This window comes from Kickxella alabastrina (assembly GCF_025024165.1).
Source record: "Kickxella alabastrina strain RSA 675 chromosome Unknown BX661scaffold_6, whole genome shotgun sequence".
Classification (NCBI taxonomy): domain Eukaryota; kingdom Fungi; phylum Kickxellomycota; class Kickxellomycetes; order Kickxellales; family Kickxellaceae; genus Kickxella; species Kickxella alabastrina.
Window position 1 is genome coordinate 68,740 of NW_026251477.1, and position 23,215 is coordinate 91,954.

The window sequence follows — 23,215 nt, forward strand, 5'->3', positions numbered from 1 at the left end:
TCCCCACTTGTGACATGCAACATGTATTGAACAGTCAGGTCAATGTCATGGCAGTTTAAATCACTTGCACAATATACATGACCTGTGACAATACATGTACGCTCAGCTCTGGGTGCAATCCGGTACACAACTTACCTGTTGTCGTAAGAATAAGCCATTTTAAACAGGATGTTTCGACTTTGATATCAGGTGTTTAGATAACGAGTAAGGAAAATATGAGAAATACGCAAGATAAAATAGCAAAGGTGTGAAGAAAAGGGAAAAAGGAAAAATAAAATATTAAAGCTGGCGCTGTCGGACAAATAGAAAATGTTTTAATGGTTCCGGTATGTCGTGTGAAGCACGAGGAAAATCTAATATATATAAAACAATGAAAACTAAACGCGGAAAGGAAAGGAAAAAGAAAAGGGAAATGATATTTGCCGAAACCGTTAAATAAACAAGAAAAAATAAAAATAAAAGTATTATCGTATACGGGTATCCGGTTTGTTGTTCAATTATTAGCAAAAAACCAACTCAATCAAAGAACGTAAATAAGGACTGTGCGTTCCCTTCAGTAGAATAAAGAAATGCGAAATTAAAAAGAGTGCGAATATACGTGTAAAAAGGAGGAGTTTAAAAGTGACAATAGTTTTAGTTTTAAAAAAGAAGGAAGAAAATAAAAAGAGGGTATCGAGTCGGACACAGGGTTAGTAGCGTAGTTGTTTTATTAGAGTAAGCAGTCGTGCGTTGTTGGTTAAAGGAAATTAGGAAAAAGAGGAGTTTAAAAATCAAAAGAGAGCAGGTAAGAGACCGGAATTATCGGCAGTATTTTAGTCTAATGTGGTGGTCCTATTTCCTGTTGGAGAAAATAAGGGGAAATTATACCAGTTATTGACAAGCCCCAAAGTTGTATATTTCTATTTTCCACACGGCAAAAAAACCAATAAAAGAATGAAAAAAGAGAGGCGTGGAGAAAGCTATTGTTTGTGTTGAGTTTATAGTGCACTGTAGTTTGTAGGTCGCTTGCCTCTGGCCAGAGTGAGAGTAAACAAAAATGTGTCAGATGCCCGAAGGTGGCTTGTAGGTTGCGGGCCGAACTAAAAAAACAAAAATAGTCAAAAAATATTTTTCGGGAAATTAGATAATAGAAAAGCGAATGTAATTGAAAAAAGAGAGCGATAACAAAGGGAATGTGGAGTTGAAATATAATTGACTAACGTTATAGAAACGAAAACAAGAATAAAAGGCGAATAAAAGACGGACGGGCAGGTCTTTAAAGCAAAAAAAGGACTGGTCGCGTTCCTTTTTTAGCGACAAACAGGAAAAAAATTCATACGAGCAGTTTCCCAGAAAAAAGGTTTGAAAGACAGGAGCGGAGAGTGCCAATGTATTTACTTTTTTCCTTCCTCTTCTTCCGGCGGTCCATCAATCCGTTTACGCCAAAAATAAATCAGAAATTTTGACAGTTGTTAATTTGACCGTCTGGTTTTCCTTCTATAATTTTCCACCTGCATGCCCTTTTTTGCTTTGCTACACCAGGCATCATAAAAAAACACATCTCAGGACCAACGTCTACAATCTTAAACAAGCGATTTCACAAAACATGATGAATCTGCAGTTCCGCTGCCTTTGTAATTCGTTCCGTTACTTACCCAGTTCATCATGCAGTGTGCAAAAAGTGTTTCCTTGGGGTTTTATTTTTGGCAATTCAGAAAGGAAAATGGGCAGGGAAATTGGCCGATGATAGAGGGGCAGAGTACAAGAAATATAGGCATTTCTCAACACCAGCGTGCGTGATTCGTCCGACTCACGATCATCTCGAAATGTTGAGCCAAGCGAACAGGCATTCCGATGCACAGGCGAAGCAGCGCCAAAAGTACAGCATGGCAAGAGTGCCATTTCCCCCTGCTAAAAAAGGGTAGTGAATTTTTTTTTGCAAAACACCCAATCAATTTCTATTCAGGGAGAAAGGAGGGATGTGCAAACCAGAAGAGCAATAAAAGGATCGTCCATTTGTCCATGACCCCACTGGCCCAATTCATTCTTAAATGCAAATCTTAATGCACTGCCCATTTATTGTCACTATTTCAACCTGCTTTAGGAGAAATTGGCCGAAGATAATGGATATGGATGCCATTTCGATAAAACGGACACAATGTGCGCATGCGCAATACAATTTGGCATTGGAGTTTCGATGCAGTGTCACCAATTCAAATAACATTTTTAGTTGGCAGCCTCAGGAAAGCGAGTCACATATGTGGAGTATACAATTGAAATGAGTGCACAGTGCATAGCGGGCCTTGACGCAGCAGGTACCTGTGCTAGGTTCAACCACAGATTGGACACTGCATTGGCGTATCGATGCAAAATGCCATTGGAATACATACGGGGACCAAGCACAAAGCATTGTCTGAACGACTGAACTTGTCTACGTACCCGGGGAAACGCTAGTATAAAACACTGCACTGGGTTGGTTGGGTTGGTTTGTCGCTTCTTTAAAAATGAAAGCAGATGGAAATTGGGATGGGTGCATTGATGAGCACTGACGATTGCCATATATTTCTGAATAACAATAAACTGCACCACGCCATTTTCTTTTAATTTAAACGCTGTTTTCAAAGTAACATTAGGAAATCTTTACTTTGTGCTGAGCACTTAATTCTTCATGCATATTCTGGTATTTCGGGACTCCAGGATGCGCGCAAGATGTAAAGAGATACAGAGTGATCGGTGCTGCAAAAAATATAAATAGAATATTTGCTCAAAAACACATACAAAGGATGTAAACAATTGATCAAACATGTACACAAACAAACAACCGAGCAGAACCCAAGCAACATGATAAAGAAAATATAAGAAAAATAAAAGTATAAACAAGAACGAAAGTATCGGAACATTTCGGCTTTACTTTTGCGCAGCCAATTTGATTCAAAGTAGAAAACTACTTTTTTAGAAAAAGGTTAAAACACGTTTAAAAATAAAATAAAATCATTTGCATACGCTGCCAATAGATTTCTGCGCCTCCTCGACAATCTCGTAGAGCTTTGTTGGGTCATTCAGAGTGTATGCCAGCGAGCGAACATCGTGGCTCATATGATCCAGAATCCACACAGTCAGCTTGGTGGACTCCTTGTGACCCATGCCCTTGATGAGCGGGAACAGCTTCGAGCCCAGCTTCTTCTTCCTCTCGTTTTCTGGCTTGGACAGCAACATCTCAATATACTCCTCGACTTCGCTGTCGTAGTCTTGCAAATGAACGCCCTCGGGCTTCTGGGTTGTGCCGTTTGCGAGCTTCGGGCTACTTGGCACGCCCATGGTCGGATAGGCGGGCATGTGAAGAGCAGCCTTTTCCTCCAGGTCCCACTCGGAGGCCAGCAAACTGGGGTCACTGAGAAGCGCAAGGATGTCCTCAAGGGGCCGCTTAATAAAGCTGGAGACTATTCGTGAGGCGTCGCCGACGTCGATGGCAGGGTTGGCGGCAATTTCGGCGGCCAGCTTCTGCGTCAGGATCTCGTTCCGCGAGGATTCGGATAGGTTGCGCAGCATAATTGGCTCAATAAGCGGATCCTGGGCTGGGGCCATGGTGCTGGCCACGGAGGCCGGCCGCGGAAACGGAACAGTGTTCTGCTGGCTTGCCAGCTGGTCCACGCGCACAGGCGGTACATCACCCTCCTCCCGCTTCTGCTGTCGCTGAGGCTGCTGAGGCTGTTTTTGCTGGCCGGTCGCAGAGTCATCGACCAAAGGCTTGCCAACAGCCGCTTGCTGATCCTGCTCGTGCTCAGGCTCCTGCTGATTCTGATGCAAAGACGTACCGCCAGCCTGCTTATTGACATGCTCGTACTGGTACATGGTAATCTTGCGACCCTTAATGTCGGCGCCCTGGCACTCACGCAGGGCGTCCAGGGCGGCAGTGGGGTCGCTGAACTGAACAATCCCATGGCCGCGCGATTTTTTTGTTCCAGGATCAATACTGACCCGCGCAGACTGAATGTACCCGTACTTTTTAAACAGCGCAAATAGTTCCTTGTGCGACACGGTCGGGTGCAAGTTGGTCACAAAGAGCTTGCCGGGAACAATGACCCCACCAAGACCGTTCCCAGATCCGCTAATGGGCTGCTCTATGGAAAGACTGGTGGATGGCCGTGGCAGCGACGACTGGCGGGACGGCGGCGGTAGAAGCGCAGCAGACTGCGGTGTCAAAGTCGGCGACACAGGATCAGACTCACGCCGAGACTCCGACTGCGGCACCATCAGTTTTGTCGTTTGCGCCTTTCCCGAGTTCCTCCGGCCGGCGCTCGCATTGGACGAGCGCGATTGGCGCGGCGGGGAACTAATCTGAATAGAAACGTTGTTCCCCAGATATTCTGCATAGTTCAACTGCTCAATGGCGATCTGCGCGTAGGACTCGTCGGTAAAGCAGGCGTACGCAATGCCCTTGCGCTGGCCGTTAGGCAAAGTGGGAAAGGAGCACGCGTAGAGGGGTCCGGAGGGCCGCAGGAAATCATACAGCGTCGCTTCGGTCGCGTCTTCGGGAATGTGCTTAATCCAAATAAATCCCCCCAAGGGAGGCGGCGCCAGCTCACGGTTACCCGCCAGTGGTGTCATTTTGAGCGTGTTGTTGGCGCTGTTCAGTTTTTTATTATTCAGCACGACCATGGCCTTTTCGGCTACAAATGAAAGAAAGCAGACACACAAAGTCAGTAGATATCCGCTTGTTGGTTTCGGCTTCGGCTTCAATGTTGGCCAGCCAGCCTTGTCAAAAACATAAATAGCATTCTCTTGGTGAGTACTTACTGTCATAAACGTTGCGGAACTCTACGTTTCCAGTTATTTGTGCAGACTCGTGGGGGTCGACATTTAGCCTAATTCCGCGACACGACTTGAACAGCTTCTGCAGCTCGGGCAGAGCGTCCTCGGTGACGCCGCCAAAGTACAAAATTTTCGAGTGCATTTGGCTCCAATCCTCATGCCACTCGTCAGCTGGGGGCAATGTGTTGGCAATTTGCTCTGGAAGTGGGTCATTCAAGTGAATTGCGACTGGTGCATCCGGCTGCTTGAGTGGCGACAAGTCAGTGTAAGAAACCATTTCGAATAACGGGAAAGAAATACAAATAAGTAAATAAGTAAATATAAAATAGTTGGAGGAAAAACTAGCCGTTTCTTTGTTGATTTATTCACCTTGCCTTTTGATTGTGGAGGAGACAAATATCAGTAGCCTGCAAAAAAAACTCGGGAATGCGAAAGCGCGTGCAGTAAAAGCGGGGGTCGCAAAATCGGACTGAGAAAATCGACAAATTGAAAAAAGGGTGAAGCAGAAGATCCAGATAGCCAAAATCCATTTTTCTCTCTCATTTTTTGTGACCGTCACCGCCAAGCACACGAGAACGTTTGGTTCGACCCATTCATATGCTACAGCAATCGATATTTATCTTGGCTTCAAAGCATGCTTATATTTTAATTGTATACATCATCTGTTACAGCAAACAAACGATTAAATTTAAGGATAACTGTAACTGTAGATCCGAGTCTATTTTGTTGTCCCAGCCTTTTCGCTCTCCCGCTCACGCACTCAAAGACAGACAACACGCTATATTCGCGCAGGTGCGGGCGTGAAGATGAAAGCTTGGAAGGCAAAGTCTGCGAATTTTTTATTTGCCTAGTACCGCCTTTGCAACGAATTTATAATGGTTGGTGAGCAAGTGATGTCGATATGTATTATTAAAACTTATTACCGACCTCCAAGGCTGCGAGCATACAGAACAGTTTTCAATGTGTCTATATTTAGTCGATTTTGACCATATTATTGCGAATTATTGCGGTGGTGAAAAGCACGCATATGCACTGGAGTATAATGGGATCGTACACCCAATGACTATGTGGACAGGACGGTGTGATGGGTGTGTTTTAAATATACTTTTAAAAGAAGCTTGAAACCCGAATAATGGCATTAAAGTAAAGGATTTAGGAGTACCAGAGTACACCGCCATACCGGCAAGCTTAATAAAACAATCGATAATTATAAATTCGGGTGCCATTATAATTATAATGAGGAAACAGTTCGAATCGTTTTGCCCAAAGTGACATTTAAGAGATGCAGCAGGTCAAAAGTTTGTCTCTTCAAGTTCTCACTATGGCAATATATTATTGACAAAGGTACAAGGCTTACAACCTGGAAAGACACTGATAACTTCCTCAGATATCTCGTATATGTTTTGCGATTTGGACAAATGCAACGAATATATTAAAACGGCGTAGGGTTGGTGTTATTAATAAACATTCAATATCATCGTTTATAAGATGGTGAAAACTCCAACTGAATACCTTTTTATTCACAATTATTGGTCTGCCGGCTTGGTACTTAAGCCATTTCAAGGCAAGTGAGCGTGGTCGTGTTGCTAGTTGTGGATAATCAACCTATTAATGCGAGGTACAATATAAACGGCCTTTAATGTCAATCAGCATGTAATAGGGATCAGTGACACCGATGACCTGTGGCGCCCAACACACATTTCAAACCACTGTCTTCTCTTTTCAAGAATCAAGATCGCCCTCATGGCCACTATACACATTTCTGTTATTGCTGGCTGACATCAGGGAACACCATGATGTTTACAGCGCTGCCCCCTTTTTTCAGTTTAGTATGTAATTTTTAAGACTTGAATATATTAATTTAGACCCACATTTTTATAGAGCACGACATGACCAATCCTGCAGCGTAACAAAGACTGAACCAATAATAGTTCCGAGATAAATCCAGCAGCAAAAATAAGGCCATCAAACCCTGTCCCAATCAGATGCCAGGTTAGAAATAAATAATTTCCGCGATGAGGGCTTGTGACCAATTAAGCTGAGCAAAATGATTGGTGCTGGGCAAAGATACCAAATTCTCACCAAAAAAAATTTATCTGATTATTTTTTTGAGCCCTTTCGTATTTTCTGTATTTTCTGTATTTTTTTTCTCTTTCTTCTTTCTTTTTATATCTATTTTTTATTGAATCTAAAATTTCTATCTCACGAATTTAATATTTTTCATAAAAAATTATATAATGTTTTCAATCGTAAAGCAACTTGCACCCCGCCGCCTGCCCAGCGCTACATTCACAAAGCCCGTCGCAGCATTCGTCCAATCTCGCTTCTACCACGAGAAGGTAATCGACCACTACGAGAATCCACGCAACATGGGATCACTCGATAAGCATGACCCCACTGTGGGTACCGGACTCGTGGGCGCGCCGGCATGCGGTGACGTGATGCGTCTTCAGATCAAGGTGGACGATAATGGTGAGATTGTCGACGTCAAATTCAAGACATTTGGCTGTGGGTCGGCGATAGCATCGTCTTCATATATCACGGAACGCGTGCGCGGCATGAACATTGATGATGCGCTGAAGATTAAAAATACAGACATTGCCAAGGAGCTGTGCCTGCCTCCCGTCAAGCTTCATTGTTCGATGCTGGCCGAAGATGCCATAAAGTCTGCAATCAAGGACTTCAGGATGAAGCGTGATGGCGCGCTTCGCACCGCTTAAATAGCTTTTCATAGCTTTTGTTTTTCCATATTTTCAATTGTACTTTCCAAAACAAAATGCAGAGTTTATTTGCCTTGCTATGTGTTTGCCTTTGCCAACCAATTATCTAGATTATTGGCTCCGTAGACGGGATGGAGACGCGCAGAGTGGTCGGAAGTGACGGCAGTCATGACGATACGCACGAGCAATATCTGCAAAGCATCCTTGGCCAGAGTCTTGGAGATGTTCTCGGCCATCCTGTCGCTGATGCGGGAATTCAGCTGCGCCAGACGGTCGCGGATAATGCCCATCGCCACCGGAGCCCTGCGCATCTCGGCCACACTGTCCAGCAGGCAGCCCAACAGACACACGCATGCCTCGAGGCGCGCAAAATCGGGTGATTCTTCGGAAGCAGCGGGTGTGACCACAAACAGGCCCACCTCGGGATCCACCAGCTGCGCGGCCTCCTCGGGGCCGACTTTTCCAGACACATCACTATCATCGCCACAGGCATGGAGCAAAAAAGACATGGCTAGGGCTCTCCTCAGCTCGCAGCCCCGCGCGCTGCGCGCTGGCATGGCCTCCACCAGCCGCAGCTGCGCGCCCAGAGGCACACTTCCAACAAGCCGCACAGAGCGATGGACAGCCTCCGGTATGATAACGTTCCAGCAACTGGATGGCCCAATGTCCTCAACTAAACGCGCCAGGCTACTTTGCACTGAGGATGCGATTCCAGTGCACCGGTGGTCAGCCAGGACGGCGATGTAGGCAGCGATCGCTTTTGATCCCGTAACGCCCTGCAGAGGCACGGAAGCGCGGCTGGCAATTTCCAACAGCCAAGCACACGATCTGCGCTGCGTCTGGCCAGCTCTGTGAAGCTGGGCCTACGGGTTACAATTTCCACATAAACTGGCGGCGTCATCCCGCGATCATCGGTCGGCGGCACTACGACGGCTTGCTCAGTCAGCTCGCCTAAAAGCTCAGCGAGCAGCTGGTGCATGAGCGCAGGCGCCAGCCGCCAGGTGGCTGTATGGCAGTCCAAGTATACGTTTAGGACGCGGTAGCTCTGTATGGCCACAAGGCTGTCCTCGGAGCGGCACATTTGCTCGACCAGCGTGTCGCCTGTAGATTGGTCGAGGCGCCGGCCACTGTACGCCTGCATCGACACCAGCCGAAGCATTTTTCTGTCCTCTGTCCGTCCATTGTTTTCGTTTGGCGTGATCAAACGCCGCACTACCCGGCTGAACGCAATTAGCCGGGGCACCAGCCGCGGGGCACCCATCATCGCCCGCCCCCGTACCAACGCTATGTCGCTCACTAGCGCCTCTTCCTCCTCCTCTTTCCGTGTCTCTTCATCCTCTCCCTCGCTGTCGCTCCTGCTGTCTCGCTGCAAGTGCTGGTCCAAAAACGCCTGGTTGTGCCGCGACTGCGCGCTGGCCTGCACCAGGCTCTTCAGTGAATTCCGGTATGGCGTCCCGTCGCCTCTATCCATAAAAGGCACAGGATTTGCCCTGAGTGGCGTCACTGGCGCCACCAGCGGTCCTCCGAGCAGACTGTCGGCGTCGACGAGCTCGACGTCACTGTCGCTGTCAGGTAGCTCTACTATAACAGCCTTGCGTGTATTTCGCACACCGTCGCCTGACTGCTGTATCCTTTCTGTGGGCTGAAGTTCTTGCCGCGCTTCTTTTTTGCCTCTGAAATACGTATCTAGCGTGACCTTGGGCTGCGTCGTTGGCTTTCTTTTCGCATTACCTTTCGGGCCCATTTCTCGAATAAAAAGTGTAAATAATAATAATTTCGAATTGAAAATCTTCAAATAATAAGCTGGGAGGAAGAAAAAAACAGCCACCAAAAATTGATTTTCATATGATCGTTTGAAAATCAACTTGATTATGATCGCGTTGACTGCAATACGTGCTTCGCTCTTGCTCAAAGGTGGTCTGTGCGGCCGCAAAGTAACTTGAGTATCGTGGCGTAAACAATTACTATCATTTCTTTCAAGAATCCAGGGGGTAAAAAATGCGCTCAATGAACGAGCAACACAATGCCGTTTGCTCCCTCTCACAAAGTTTCAGGCCATTGATTTACCCCTGGAAAAGAACATGCACACAATGCGAGGCGAGGTGTTGGCGTTAACTGCCATTGAACGACAAAAGAAGTGAGACAACAAAGGAGAGAGAAAGCAGGCCAGCACAGACGAATAAAATGGCGGTTACATTATCCTCCAGAAATGATCGTAATCGCCAAACGCCAAGGAAGGAGAAATAAAAAGAAAAATAGTAGCAGTATTTGAGGGAGAGGCTTGCAATTGACGCACATATATTTCCTACATTAAGAAAAACTCGCGCATGACCCACCAGCCACAAAAATATATCACGAAAATAACAAATGCACTCGCTTTTAGCACCATTGTGACAGCAGTCTGGCGCTGGCGGCCTCCTCCAGTTTCCCTGTCCGTCACAAACGCCCACTTTTCCCGAGTTGGAATTTCTCAACCAAAGAAAAAATATTTTTTGGATACCGCCATGTACCACGCAGGCCTGTACTTTTTCTTTTCCTTTTTTAATCATTTCCTCCAAGCATTGCAGAAATGTATCGTTGCTGTCTGTCAGTTTGATCACATATGTTCACATATATATAGGCGGCTCGAAGCACTTTTTGCAATATATTTTTTTACAGAAATTATCTCTTCTTGCTCTCACTCTCCCGTTTTTTTATTTTTCTCTCACATATTTGTCGTTCCTATACACTAACTGCACAGCAAACACTACCACCATCAACAACAACTGTATTCCTTCAAGCCCTCATATATATTAAAACGCTCTTCAACATGTCTCCTTACGGCGTTGACTCTGAAATCTGCTCTGACCGCCGCTCGCGCAGCAGCTCGCCCGACCCGCTGGCCTCGAATGCCGGTACAGCTCTTCCTTACGCCACACGCTCGGCCCTCCATCTCAAGGGCCTGGTTCCATCGGGTGTCGAGAACTTTGTCATGCAGGAGCAGCGCGCCCTCGAGCAGTTAAACATAAAAAGCACAAATTTGGAAAAGTACATTTTCCTCTCGTGGCTGCGCTCGACCAACATCAACCTGTTCTACCGCCTGGTGCTGCACAACCTCAAGCAGATTGCACCCGTCATCTACACGCCGACAGTGGGCCAGCGTGCCAAGAGTACTCGCACATCTACCCGTTCCTCGCGCCGCCCAACGCCGTCGACGGGCTGTACATTTCGCTGAACGAGGTGGAAACATTGCCGAGATTATTGCCAACTACCGTGAGTCCATTTCCAAGGGCGACGAGCCAGAGATTACCGTGATTACGGACGGCTCGCGGATTCTTGGCCTGGGCGACCTCGGCATGAACGGCATGGGCATCCCCGTTGGCAAGCTTCAGCTGTACGTGGCCGCCGCCGGACTCAACCCCAACCGCTGCCTGCCCATTGTGCTAGATTTTGGAACGGATACGGAAAAGTACCTTGAGGACCCGCTGTATCTGGGCATCCGTCACACCGTCCGGACGACGCCTCTTTTACGACTCTGCCAACCGCGTCGTCACTGCCCTGCACGAGGCTTTTCCCAACATGTTTATCCAGTTCGAGGACTTTAGCACCGAGCACGCTTTGGCCTGCTCGAGCACTGGCGCCGCAAGGCCCTGTGCTTCAACGACGACATCCAGGGCACCGGATGTGTCATCCTCGGCGGCTTCATCTCTGCCGTCGAGCAGGCGGGCATCCCGCCGCAGCACCAGCGCATCATGTTTGTTGGCGCGGGCTCTGCCGGCGTTGGCGTTGCCAAGCAGCTGATTGACTACTTTATCATTGAATATGGCATCCCTGAGAGTGAGGCCAAGGCCATGTTCTGGTTTGTTGACTCGCGTGGCATGATCACGGCCAACCGCGGCGACAAGCTTGCCCAGCACAAGGTATACTTTGCGCGCACAGACAATGGAACCATTCAGTGCAAGAGTATTGAGGAGACCCTGGAATATGTCAGACCGACAGCACTTATTGGCCTGTCGACCATCTACAAGGCCTTCAGTGAGAAGATTCTCCGCCGCATGAACGAGATCAACGCGCAGTCGCGCCCTATCGTCTTCCCACTGTCCAACCCTGAGACCAAGGCTGAGTGCACGTTTGAGGAGGCCATGCGCTGCACCGACAACCGCGTGCTGTTTGCGTCTGGTACGGCATTCCCTGAGTACACCATCCCGGGCACTGACGACGTTCGCGTGCCGGGCCAAGGAAACAACATGTACGTGTTTCCAGCCATCGGGCTTGGCGCCGTCCTTTGCAAGCCCATCTGTATTACCGACACAATGATATACGCTGTGTCCAAGGCCCTGGCTGAGTCCCTCAATGCCGAGGAGAAGGGCAAGGGTGAGCTGTACCCGCGCATCGAGCGCATTCGCGAGGTGTCCGCCCAGCTCGCCGCTGCATTTATCCGGCAGGCCGTGCGCGAGGGCCTGGCCAAGGACACCAAGTGGGTCGAACTGGTCAAGTGCAACCCCGCCGATGAGAGCGACTTTGCCTCAGATGCTCCCGATGGCAAGTATGCGGAGGGCGTTTTGCATGAGGTCAGGCGCTTCATGTGGCATCCGGCAGAGAGCTTTGAGCAGCTCCGGGACGCCTGCCCGCACCAGCATCACCACCCAGTGCTTGGCCATAGCCACGGCCACCAGGACAATATTTAAAATCGGCATTTCGAGGACGCTTATCCGCACGCAATGCATGCATGCAATGTTTAATTGCATTTTTTATTTGATAAATTGTCCAAATAAAATGCACTATTTCTCGCTTAAAAATAGTGTGCGAACAGTAGAATAGTCAATGTACACATGGTATATGAGTGTGGAAAAGATATAATGTCAGGTTGAGAGTAAAATGATGGAAAAAAGAAGGTTGGAATAAAATTATATGATAGAGAGCAGCAATGGGAGTGTTTTTTGTTTTGCAATACAAATGATTACTTGCCGCCAAAGACGCTCCAGTTGGGCTTTGTCGGGAACTCAGTCTCCCACTTGACGTTCTGGGCAAACGAGAAGTGGTCGTTGGCGGGCAGGTTGTGGAACGACGCCTTGATGTCGTCCTCGAACTTGAGCTTGTTCTTTGACGAGCTCATCATGACCTGCTCAGGGTCAAAGCCGGCGCCGCCCTTGTACGCGTAGTTGAACGACCGGTGCTCAAAGGCCTCTGTCCGTGCCTTATCGGGCTTGTCGGCGTGCACGTGGCGGAAGCTGTTCATGTGCTTGTGCTCGTATGTGCGCGCAGTGCCCGCCTTGGCGTTCTCCTGGTGCTCGTGCTGGTGGTAGTAGTGGGAGCGGTCGTGGAAATGGCGCCTCTTTCCGTCGCAGTCCACCTCGTGGCCCTCCTGGTCGCGGTCCAGCGACAGGTGGTCAAAGGCGCGCGCAAGACCAGCCGACGGGTTGACCATGTGGTCGGAGTGCTGCACGTGCCTTGTGCGCCGGTCGGCCTCGCGGCCAGCGGCCAGCTCGCGGTCAGCCTGCTCATTGTACAGCGAGTGGTTAAAGTGCTGAGTGTGGTTCTCGTCCTCCCACATTGCCTTTGTCTCCTTGTACGTACCGTAACCCTCGTTGGGCTTGGTTATTGTGCCGACAGGGGGTGTGCCTGCAAAGTCAGCCGCACAGAAGTCAACAGCCTTGCTCTCCTTTTTCGCCTCCTCCTCGACCTTCACTGTGACCTTGACTTCCTCCTTGACCGCGGTGCACTGCTGCTTCTCCTCGACCTTCACTGTGACCTTAACATCATCCTTGTGGCAGGGCGCCGGGGGGCACGGCTGGCACGGTGGTGGAGGGCATGGCTGGCACACCTGCACGGGCGGGCATGGCGCAGGGGCAGGGGCGGGGGGAGGTGGGGGCGGGGCATCGCAGGGGGCCTGGCCCTTGCTCGGCGGGAACATCAGCATAATGCTCGAAATGGTACCAACGCAGAAGACCTCGTCCTCGGTCATGCCCTTCTTGGGTGCCGGCAGATGCGCGGCAATGTTGTGGATGTAACGGAAGCCCTCGTAGATAGTCGGTCGCGTCAGAAGGCGGTCAAACCGTGCAACAACTCGGCTCCGAACTTGCCCTCGACGCCGGTCGGGTGCCCGTTCCGCGCCTTCACCCGCTCCTTGCACACTTTCACGTCGACATCAAAGAACAGTGCGTCGACGGGCGCAAATGCGTCCTCGGCTATCTTGACCCAGATCTTACGCTGGTCCTCGTCAAAGTTGCATCGGTCGATGACAACATTCTTTCCCTCCTTCAGGCACTTTGCCGCGTGTTGCTCGCACAGCGACCGCGAGCCCATCTCGTCCTGGTTGATGCGCTCCCACGACGGCGCGTGCGATGCAAGTCTCCTGGCGAAAGCGGTCTTACCACAGCCGGGCAAGCCGACCAAAACAAGCATCTGAGGCATGGTTGGTGATATTTAAAAACTAATCTGGCGAAGCTGCTAGAAAATAACGGGAAAGCAAAATAAAGGCAAAGTGAAGGAATTAGACTCGTGCTGTGTATTGCAAAAATTATAAACTCGATATTGAGCGCAGCGGATGATAAAGTTGGCGTAAAAATAAACAAGAGTTGAACTAGAGGAAGATGATATGTGTGGTGGGCTAATAAAATAAACGGTCCAGACGAAACCGCGTAAAATTAAAGTAAATAGCGTGTGGTGCTGTGCCAATGATGCAATAAATAAACGGACAAATAGAGGCCAGTGGTGTGCGTGGAACAGAACAAATAAATAGTTATGACGACAAAAAATATAAAAGCAAAAGAACAAGAGACCTGTTCCAAGGACTCTGTTTATGTGCATGTATTTTTCTCCGATACAATCGACTCTCCGTTTTGCGTGTTTAGCAGTACCAAACGAAAGAAATTTTAATATGCTGTTTACGGCAGTAATGAAATCCGGTTACCTTTGTGTGTGTGAATGTGTGCTCCCGTATTGGTTATGATGCTAATGTGATAATAGCCTCGGTGGTGTTTTGTATGCTTAAAGTGTAAAAAGAAAAGTACAAAAGACCCTGGCGCTGATTGATAATGACCGTTAATAAAAAAGGCACAAGAAAGTGTAAAAAGGTTGTGCGTCGATAAGATAAAATGTGAAAGTAAAGGCAAAGATGAGGAGAAAAATGAATAACAGAAAAGAAAGAGTTGGTCGTCCCGAAAAAAACTTTGGCAGCCATTTCCTTATTTTATAACGCCGCCTCGCAAATGAACAAGCGTGTAAAAGCAATCAAAAAACATCAGCACTCTCTTTGCAATCGGGTGTATAGTGTGCAGGGTTAGTTCTTGTCGCAGCACACAAACCCCACGCACTAATAATGTGTGCACCTTGCCTCGTTTTCGACCCTTCTGCGCAAAAAAAATAAGCTGCGCAAATCCCTCTCCTCGTATATTTTCTCCATTTTGTTTATTTTTATCTGTCCGCGCCATTCCACTTGCGCTGTGCGTTTTCTATTTTTCTTTGTATAGAAAGCACAGAAAAATCTAGGGCTCACTCATTTTGCTTGGGATAACTCGCATTCTCCCAAGGTATAGTGTCGCCCCATGCTGGGTTCGCACAAGGTTTTTTTAAACGTACACACTCTTTCAACCGCCCGCTGCCCAATCGGGTGTCCTTACGCCTGTTTTTTTGAGTTTTTTTGGACCTTCTCTGAGCTTGAAAATATCTTCTCATCGCATCACCTGCAGCCCAGCTTGTCCTTTTATTTTCCCGTGCATTGTCCAGCCTTGGTTTCCGATCCGTGACTCGGCTCGAGCCAGCGCCCAACCCGTGCCGTCCCGTGATGTAATCACATTCTTGATTGCGTGCGAGCGCCATTAAGATTAGCTCGAGAATGCAACACGCCTGCGACACAGCGCGGCTGTGTGTCCCGAATTTGTTTGCTTCAGCTTGGTTTGTTTTGCATTTCTCGTCCACTTCCGCTCATAAACATTTACTTTCGCCTCCCCTCAATTCCCTCTCTCTTCAGCACAATCCACAGCACACCATACACATCCGAATGCCGTTGCCCGCAAAGCTCCGCGTATTTTTCAAAAGGCGAAACGAGCCCAAAACGGTGATATCAGTCCACAGTGAGCGCATCGTGGTACTCGTTAGCATCCTGCTTGTCCTGCTCCTGGGTTTGCCTTTGTGGTGGTCAACCACGCGCGTATATCGCGCCGAGCTGCCCGCCGAGGACATTGCAAAGTTCAAGCCCATCGACCCGCTACACATACCCTTTGTGTTCTACATTGACACAAATATGTCGATAACGGTCGATTCAATAAAAAAATTGAAAAGAGTGCTGGGTTTCTGATTGACAAGCAGCGGGCGCTGTATGCGCCCAACGAGTGGTCCGTACGATATCAGGCGAGCGTCTGCCAGGGAGCCGCGCCCAAAATCCCCGGCCACTACACGCTGAGCATCCACGAGGCCTCTGATGCATCGGTGTCGGTAGACATTGCCGTTGGGCGCATGGCTACAGTGTTTGTGCCAAAGACGGCCGCGATAGAACCTGTTCTTGCCCAGCTGATATCTACAATGGTGGCCAAAGAGGAGCAAGAGGCGCGGCGCAGGAGACCTGGATCGCGAAAAAGCTTGGGAAAAGCAGCTCAGAAGCACTCGGATCGCGCGCTCAAGTACTCAGCAGAATATGCAGTTACATTTACGCTTCTCAACGAGGATCCTGTAGACGGTGTGTCTGTTGATTGGGATATCGAGCAAGCCGTGAGTCAGTACATTCAGCCCTTTGTAGATGCCCTGCGGCCCCTGACTAAGTTGACTATCACCTCGCAGGTTTTGCACCATGCGGGCTCGCCGCCCATCAAACCACAGCGGGCCAACAACTACACATATTTGAGCTCCGATATGCTGACGCACTTTGTCAACTCGCCATCGTGGAACCTCGCGTCGACCGACCCCATTTCGCCGATGCTCAACTTTATGCTGTACGTACCTAGCCTGGAATCTCAGCCCATGCACATAATCCAGGGCGACGCGCACAAGCAGCTGAGGACCAATGCATTCTTGGTATCGCAATGGGGCGGCATCACCATAGCCAATTTGCCCAAGGATACAATCCCCGGATCCCACATTGTGTTTTCACAAGCGCAAATGCAGGAATACATGGGCGCGTTTATTGCCCAGCTTCGTGAGCATATTGGAATCCGCAGGGACGTTCCTCTGGCCCCCAAGGGTACTCTGTTGATTAAGAACATTCGCGTTCGCCAGGCCACCGCCACGGGCATTAGCGACTGGGAGCTAGATGCGCTGCTGCGCCAGTGGCTGGTAGACAACCGAGAGACCGCCATCACCACATTACAGTCGCTCACGCGCCTTGTTGACTCCATGCAGAATATGGTCGTCATGGATGAAATCAAGACAAAGGTCGATCAGTCGCTGTTTAAACTTGGCGCCATTGAAGGTGCACTTAACGCATTTGATCCCTCAAACGCACCCGTTACTGATCATTTGAAGGCCTGTCAGAATGCCGCGATGGCATCGACGCTCGCTGAGAGCGCCTTTTTTGACCCGTCCATGGTATCCATGCTGTATTTCCCTGACCAGCACAAGTATGCCATATACTTGCCGTTTTTTCTTCCAGTGGCTCTTCCTCTGCTAACAGCTATCAAGCGTGTAATCAAGGCCCGCAAGGAGGCTGCCAGAAACAGCAGGGATGTCAAGAAGACCAAGGACGAGTGAAGCGTCATTTTCCAATACACATCGATTTCTCCTTTTTTAATATTTGGCCAAACGCGTTTATAACCTGTACAGAGGCTCCTTTTGTGTGCAGCACACTTATTTTTGCATTCAGTTAATAGTTACAACAAAAAACTCAGCAAATGACAGTGCTTATTGAATTTAATTGTATGAAAATAGCTTTATATAAATTAAAACTCAGCGAGTGCTTAATAGTTTATCTAAAAGCGCTTAAAATTACTAGACACTTTGGCCGAGTGGTTAAGGCGGTGCCCTGCTAAGGCATTATCTTCTGGATGCGCAGGTTCGAATCCTGCAGGTGTCGGTTACTTTTTGCTATTTTTGGATTGAGTGCTTATTAGTATTAGGCACAATGTTTTCTAGTTGATTGTATTTTTAGTGTTATCTTTGCCTGTTGTAAAACCAATAATTGCTTTGTTTTGTATGCAACGTTATATACCCATCCATCTAACGATCGGATGTTTTTGTCTGTATCGAATGCTCAATACAGCATGGTAAACGCTTGTTTTCAAATGTCGGTTTCTTTATAAACATGGCTGGTCGTTCGCTCGCCTATTTTTGTATTTGTAGTACCCCGCATACTCGCCGATAAGAATGATACGGTATTTGGTTGGGGATGTTATGTGTATTGTTTATAATCCAAGCCATTTTGTACACCCAAAAATAAATGGCGGCACCAAAGCTGCTAAAATCAACAGTGTTGGTGTTTGGCAACTCTTATCCCATTGTGAAATCAACATTTTTTCAGCGCACAACCAGCGAGCAACAAAAGAACAAATTTGACTGTGAAATGAAGCAGTGTTATCAACACTCTGTTTTTGCTCAATTGTGCACCACACCAACATTCCCGCTGACATTTCCTTTCAATATACACATATAGCTGTAGGCGGCATATGGCCTGTGCGGATAACAATTTGTTTTCAATTACACACCATTAGCCATTTTAGAGCAAAGTAAAAAAACAAGAGCATGGAATACAGGATATGACTGCATATTTTGTCTGTCTTTGTTTGTTGTGCGTTAGATTGTGCAAAATGGTACCCAGAAGGTTGCACATGCTGATTTTTCCCTCGGTACTGAAACTGCACAAGCACCCACTGATATATAATGCATTAAATTTTGTGGGCGAGCAAGTGTGCAATAAAAAGAAGGTAATTGTGGATTGTGTTCCTGCATGAAATTTAAGTTATTTCTGCATAAACGCTCTACAGCCAGTTAAAATTGGTTTGTATTTTCCAAAAAGAAAATTATACATGATTGTTCTGATACCAGCTGCCAAAGTGTTTTTTGCCTGCAATCACGCAATTTCTTTTTCATGTTTGTATTTTTGAGTTGGCTTGGAAATACGACTGTTGCAATATAATTGCATGAATTGCACTCCCTGAGTGAGAAAAAAGCAAGCCTAATATTTATGACAGTTGGCATAGCAAAAAAACGGAATTTAATGCATCTCAAACACCCACTGTTGTTGGCAATAATTGCAATGCCAAAGTTTTAGTTCGAATAGAATAGAATAGGGGATCTAAAGAAAAATTTAGTATATAATATAAAATAATCTTGTTCCCGCTGTTTATCTGTATTTCCTTACCAAAATAAGTTCCTATTCTGACTTTCTCTCGTTAAAAATATTAATCATCACTATGAAGCTTACTATTTTTCTTACAAGTGTGATTATAATACTTTCTGTTTGTTTGCGTTGTTTGCTTGCCTGTCAATGTAGATAATGGCCATATTAGTACTGGGCTGGCAATGGCTATTAATACCAATGCATTTGACAGGAGCATTGAGACCGCTGACGACACACTTACACATACACATACTTACAATGACAAACAGCAGTGATAACAACACAGCTGGTGATTTCAGCAATTACACACTTTCTTTTTCCTTGTTTATTACCAGTGTTTGGCTGCAGCATATTGTATGTCGTTCTTGTTGTTTTTTATTGTTTTGTTTCGCAAATACAATGCTATTCTGAAGATAAAAATGAGAATACGTACAGGTTTGAAGGTCTAGACGAATTTATAATATATCGCCAAAAGAACGGGGAGGTAATTCAAGGAAACAAAATTATAGACCCATGCAAGGGATCTGTTGATAGGTCTAACATAATTGTTTAAAAAAATTGTTACAGCTCTAGGATTGGTCAATAAACTAATTGATCATTGCCAAGATAAAAATAAAAGTTTGAAAAGTAGAATCATAATTATTTAAGTAAATATTGATTTAAAAATAAACTGTGTTTAATAGCTAAATTATCTGTTAAACTAATAATTTGTTTGATTCGGTATGCATCCGTGTGTATTAACCGAGATTTCAGGCATGTAAAATATATCTCTACTTTTGAAATAATAATAATAGTTGCTTTAGATAATGTTATACTTCTGCACATTGCAAATACAGAAACCTGAATTTTACACATACTGTAAGCAATTTGGATTAATTATCTTTAAAAATTAAAATTTCGGTTGCCAACTTGCTTGTTTTGTAAAAATACAAATTTTTAAGAAACACGCCTGCTTTTTACAAAGACGGCCACTCAAATTTTTTATGTTGCACATGTATTCTCATAATTTTGGCATGCATTATAGTATACAATATTTTTATTATAAAACAATTAAATTTTTGGTGTATTTGGTGTCCAAACAAGCTAGCCAGAAAATTATAGAATATGTCTGTCCTTTGCTACGCCATTGATTGTCTCCACCGACTTGACTGATGAGTTGTCAAACCCACGCATAATGTGGTTGTGAGAAGTATGTGGAGTGGCGGCTGACATGCCTTTAATTGGGAAATAGCCTGAGTTTACTCCTGCTGAATCGCCATTATCAATGGGATGACCAAAACCTTGAATAACAAATGATTGATCACCATTGGCTGCACTCTCATCGAGTGCCTTATCTGCTTGGTTTGAAACCGAACTACTCATTCTTAAGTAATGCAGGGGGCCATCGGTGCGCACATTAAAATTGCCCTCGTACATGTCCTGCAGACCATCGGTTCTGAGTCTCAGCAGCCACTCGCGCTCATACTCCCTGGGCCGGATGATGCTCATGACTACCGGGTAACCAATGATGAGCAGAATAATGCCGTTGATAATGATGACATCGCCTATAGTCTCAGCCACGCGATATCCGAGAGTGTAAGGATACTTTGCATGTGTGTAGTGTACAACATTGGTCTTGACCATGGCCGCGATTCCAAAGAAACTGATGCACAAAAACTCGTAAAACTCGTTGAATGTCGACTGAATGTTGCGCAGACGGTACATCATGGCAATGATGATAAGCCAGTTGGCCCACAGCATGGTGAGCGTGACAATCACGTATCCATCGGTCGTTGTGCATAACTCGTAATCCTCCCGATATCCAATCGTCAGCTTGTCAGGCATGGCCTGAGTTACTATCGAGTAAATAATTATAAACGCAAACAGCAGAACGCTAGGTGCATAGTACGCCCAGCCACTGGTTGGTTTGTTCTGATTGAACACGCGATCAAGAGCATAGCACCGACTGAACAGCACCGTTGTGTAAATGAAGCAGAAAAGCACTCGTACCCAAACGTTCCAAAACTTGCACAGGCGCCAAGGCCCTTCGAGAAGAACATGGCCGTTCATTGGAATGTCCCCGACGAACCACATTATGCCGGAGAAGAACATACACGTTGTCAATAGCATATTCTTAGCGCGGATGGGACGGTATTTGTACTTAGACCAGGCAATAACCATAAAGATAAAGGTAACCCCAAAAATTGCGCTGCTCAAACCAATTACGAGCGTGTCAGTTTTACCGACAGGGTACACGCGCATTTTAAATATTTTTTCAAGCGTTGCTATCCGTTCCTCCTGGCTGTTGAATATGCCCACAGCATTTCTGGGTGTTGCTCTGAGTTCGGACATCAAACTGGTTAGCGCTGTGTAAAATTTGCTGATGTAGCCGTGGACTGTTTTATTTTTTCTCAGGCGTTTGCGGCTTTATCGATGGGTCGTTAATTGATGCTGGCTGAAACTAGCGCGTACAAACAAACAAATAAAATAGTAATAAATTTAATAAAGGAAGCGTATAAAATAATGATGAATGAGGTATTAAATATCGAGTAAGGAAAATATAAGAAGTATCATTAATGTAAAAATAAACGTAAACGTAAAAAGGTGACGAATAAGCAAAAAAAGAGAAAAAGAGAAAAAAGGAGAGGCGTGCTTGCCAAACTGATTACTGAAGCCTAAGGGGTGTCACATATTATACCTCCAAAAAATATTCAATCCGTTCATCACACCTGCCATTTCTGAATATTTGTTTTTTATTTACCAAAAATGGATGTTTGACTTTGGAGCCAAAATATATAACACCGCGCCGAAAAAAACATTATATATACTATGCCGATATACTTGATAGCACCAAGTGAAAAATAAAAATAAGGAATGATCTTCGCATGTCGCACACCCGCTTAAAACTTGCTATTTCCCGTTTGCTCATTTGTGTTCCTTTTATAAATCCGCAATAGGCAGACTGCCTTGAAAACTCATGCTAGTGCATAAACTCCCGTGGACTTTAAATATGTGGATTTATGTAAATTTATAAGCGCGAAAACAAGTCAGTCCACATTCTCACCCGCCAGCGATCTGCAAATTTGTAGCGAAAAAGGCCGATTCAATATTTATACTTTCGCGAAGAGTGGCCTTTTCCTTTGTAATAAAAATAGCAATCCAACCTCACTCAATGCAAACAAGTAGGAGCAATATTGCCAACAAGTTTCATGCAAGCACGCAAACAAGAGCATGAATGTTCTGAAGGGATTGCTGCCGACAATGCAGCAATCGCATTAACAGATACAAATTGCATTTTATAAGTTAATCAGGTTTTCACTTTAGTCGCTAATCTAAAATCTCAATAGGGGATTTATTAACGCTGATATGGATCAAACAGGCATAACGAGTGGCCAGATGCAGTGATTGCCAGGGCAAACAATATAATTAAATTGCCCGTTCCCAAAGAGCCAAAAAAAACCCTTGAGATGTGCGCTCCCAATTGCGCACCGAGCACCATTGCATAATCCAAAAATAAAAAATGAGTTTGAGTAATGCAAACCAAAAAAAACCGGATACACAGCATATGTGATTGTTAATGTTCCAAATTTGCTGGTTGTCATTCTAAGTGATTAGTATCTGCTTTTGACAAAGTGAACCCACACCATACAGACTGAACAATTGACGGGGTCTGCAAATATGATCGCCAGTATATGCAGGATGTTAGGCAGATATAACGTATTTTTGTTACCAGAACTGTCGAAGCATTGCTGATTGCGTCATATGGCGGCAGTCATTTGCACTTGCAGACAGGTCGTCATTTGTGTTTGGGAAAAGTACAATGTGTAAAATCAAATGGAAGTATCGACGTTTCCAGCGCAGGTCACTTGGGTATATCGCACGCGTTTTCACCTTGCATCCGGTTGAACTTTTGCCTTTTACACTCAACGCGCGCAGATTAACCGACAAGCAACAAGAATGCCACCCCACAAAAATATACACTGCATCTCAACGCAACAGCTAGATATGCTCAAGAGTTTTGGTGTGCCAAAAGACTAATGACCAGAACCAATCAGATTAGTCTGATTGATAAGCCTTCTTGGCTCAGATGGCAGAGCGTCTGCCTAGTAAGCAGAAGGTCACCAGTTCGATTCTGGTAGAAGGCATATCTTTTGCCAAACAAAGACTTACTTTTATAAAAATAAAAGTAAACCGTTTTGCAAAAAGTAATGGGCTCAGCCGGGACTTGAACCCGGGACCTCTCGCACCCTAAGCGAGAATCATACCGCTAGACCACTGAACCCTATTGTCAACTAATTGGCTGTTTTTACGAGCTACTAACTGACTTTCTGATCAAGCTACCTTGGCACACTATACATCGATATTAGTTTGGCCAATGCTTTTGAAATTTTTTAGTCTTTTTGCTGTATATTGTTGTGAGCAATACCGCCCGTATTGCTCGTTTTTATCTTCTTCAAACAGATAGTATAGCCTTTCT

General features: G+C 46.1%; 6 protein-coding genes and 3 non-coding genes across 9 annotated transcripts; 4 read left to right on the top strand and 5 right to left on the bottom strand.

The window, feature by feature from the left end:
* Positions 1-2,895: 2,895 nt before the first annotated feature.
* On the bottom strand, positions 2,896-5,159 carry BX661DRAFT_179403 (uncharacterized protein). The gene is made up of 2 exons (XM_051535183.1): positions 4,777-5,159; positions 2,896-4,649 (listed from the first exon to the last, which is right to left on the bottom strand). The coding sequence occupies exons 1-2, from the start codon at positions 5,066-5,068 to the stop codon at positions 2,971-2,973; spliced, it is 1,971 nt and encodes a 656-aa protein (XP_051392945.1). The 5' UTR covers positions 5,069-5,159; the 3' UTR covers positions 2,896-2,970.
* A 1,756-nt stretch (positions 5,160-6,915) lies between these two features.
* On the top strand, positions 6,916-7,579 carry BX661DRAFT_179405 (iron-sulfur cluster assembly enzyme ISCU, mitochondrial). The gene has a single exon (XM_051535184.1). The coding sequence runs from the start codon at positions 7,029-7,031 to the stop codon at positions 7,509-7,511; it is 483 nt and encodes a 160-aa protein (XP_051392946.1). The 5' UTR covers positions 6,916-7,028; the 3' UTR covers positions 7,512-7,579.
* On the bottom strand, positions 7,541-9,333 carry BX661DRAFT_179406 (uncharacterized protein). Its single transcript, XM_051535185.1, has 2 exons — positions 8,335-9,333; positions 7,541-8,287 (listed from the first exon to the last, which is right to left on the bottom strand). The coding sequence occupies exons 1-2, from the start codon at positions 9,253-9,255 to the stop codon at positions 7,589-7,591; spliced, it is 1,620 nt and encodes a 539-aa protein (XP_051392947.1). The 5' UTR covers positions 9,256-9,333; the 3' UTR covers positions 7,541-7,588.
* A 987-nt stretch (positions 9,334-10,320) lies between these two features.
* Positions 10,321-12,914, top strand: BX661DRAFT_193366 (malic enzyme; the record flags this gene model as incomplete). The annotated part of the gene is given in 5 exon segments (XM_051537775.1): positions 10,321-10,641; positions 10,662-10,763; positions 10,781-10,999; positions 11,096-11,980; positions 12,756-12,914. The coding sequence occupies 5 exon segments, from the start codon at positions 10,321-10,323 to the stop codon at positions 12,912-12,914; spliced, it is 1,686 nt and encodes a 561-aa protein (XP_051392948.1).
* A 669-nt stretch (positions 12,915-13,583) lies between these two features.
* BX661DRAFT_138310 (AAA domain-containing protein) lies at positions 13,584-13,898 on the bottom strand (the record flags this gene model as incomplete). Its single annotated transcript, XM_051532713.1, has 1 exon — positions 13,584-13,898. A coding segment is annotated over one exon (315 nt), but the record flags the coding sequence as incomplete, so codon positions are not given.
* Positions 13,899-17,414: 3,516 nt separating this feature from the next.
* On the top strand, positions 17,415-17,496 carry BX661DRAFT_t41. Its single transcript has one exon. It is a non-coding gene; the product is annotated as a tRNA-Ser (tRNA).
* Positions 17,497-19,777: 2,281 nt separating this feature from the next.
* BX661DRAFT_179413 (uncharacterized protein) lies at positions 19,778-21,431 on the bottom strand. Its single transcript, XM_051535186.1, has one exon. It carries the CDS (start codon positions 21,088-21,090, stop codon positions 19,855-19,857), a length of 1,236 nt encoding a protein of 411 aa, XP_051392950.1. The 5' UTR covers positions 21,091-21,431; the 3' UTR covers positions 19,778-19,854.
* Positions 21,432-22,810: 1,379 nt separating this feature from the next.
* On the top strand, positions 22,811-22,883 carry BX661DRAFT_t42. The gene has a single exon. It is a non-coding gene; the product is annotated as a tRNA-Thr (tRNA).
* A 65-nt stretch (positions 22,884-22,948) lies between these two features.
* On the bottom strand, positions 22,949-23,020 carry BX661DRAFT_t58. Its single transcript has one exon. It is a non-coding gene; the product is annotated as a tRNA-Pro (tRNA).
* Between the last annotated feature and the right edge of the window lie 195 nt (positions 23,021-23,215).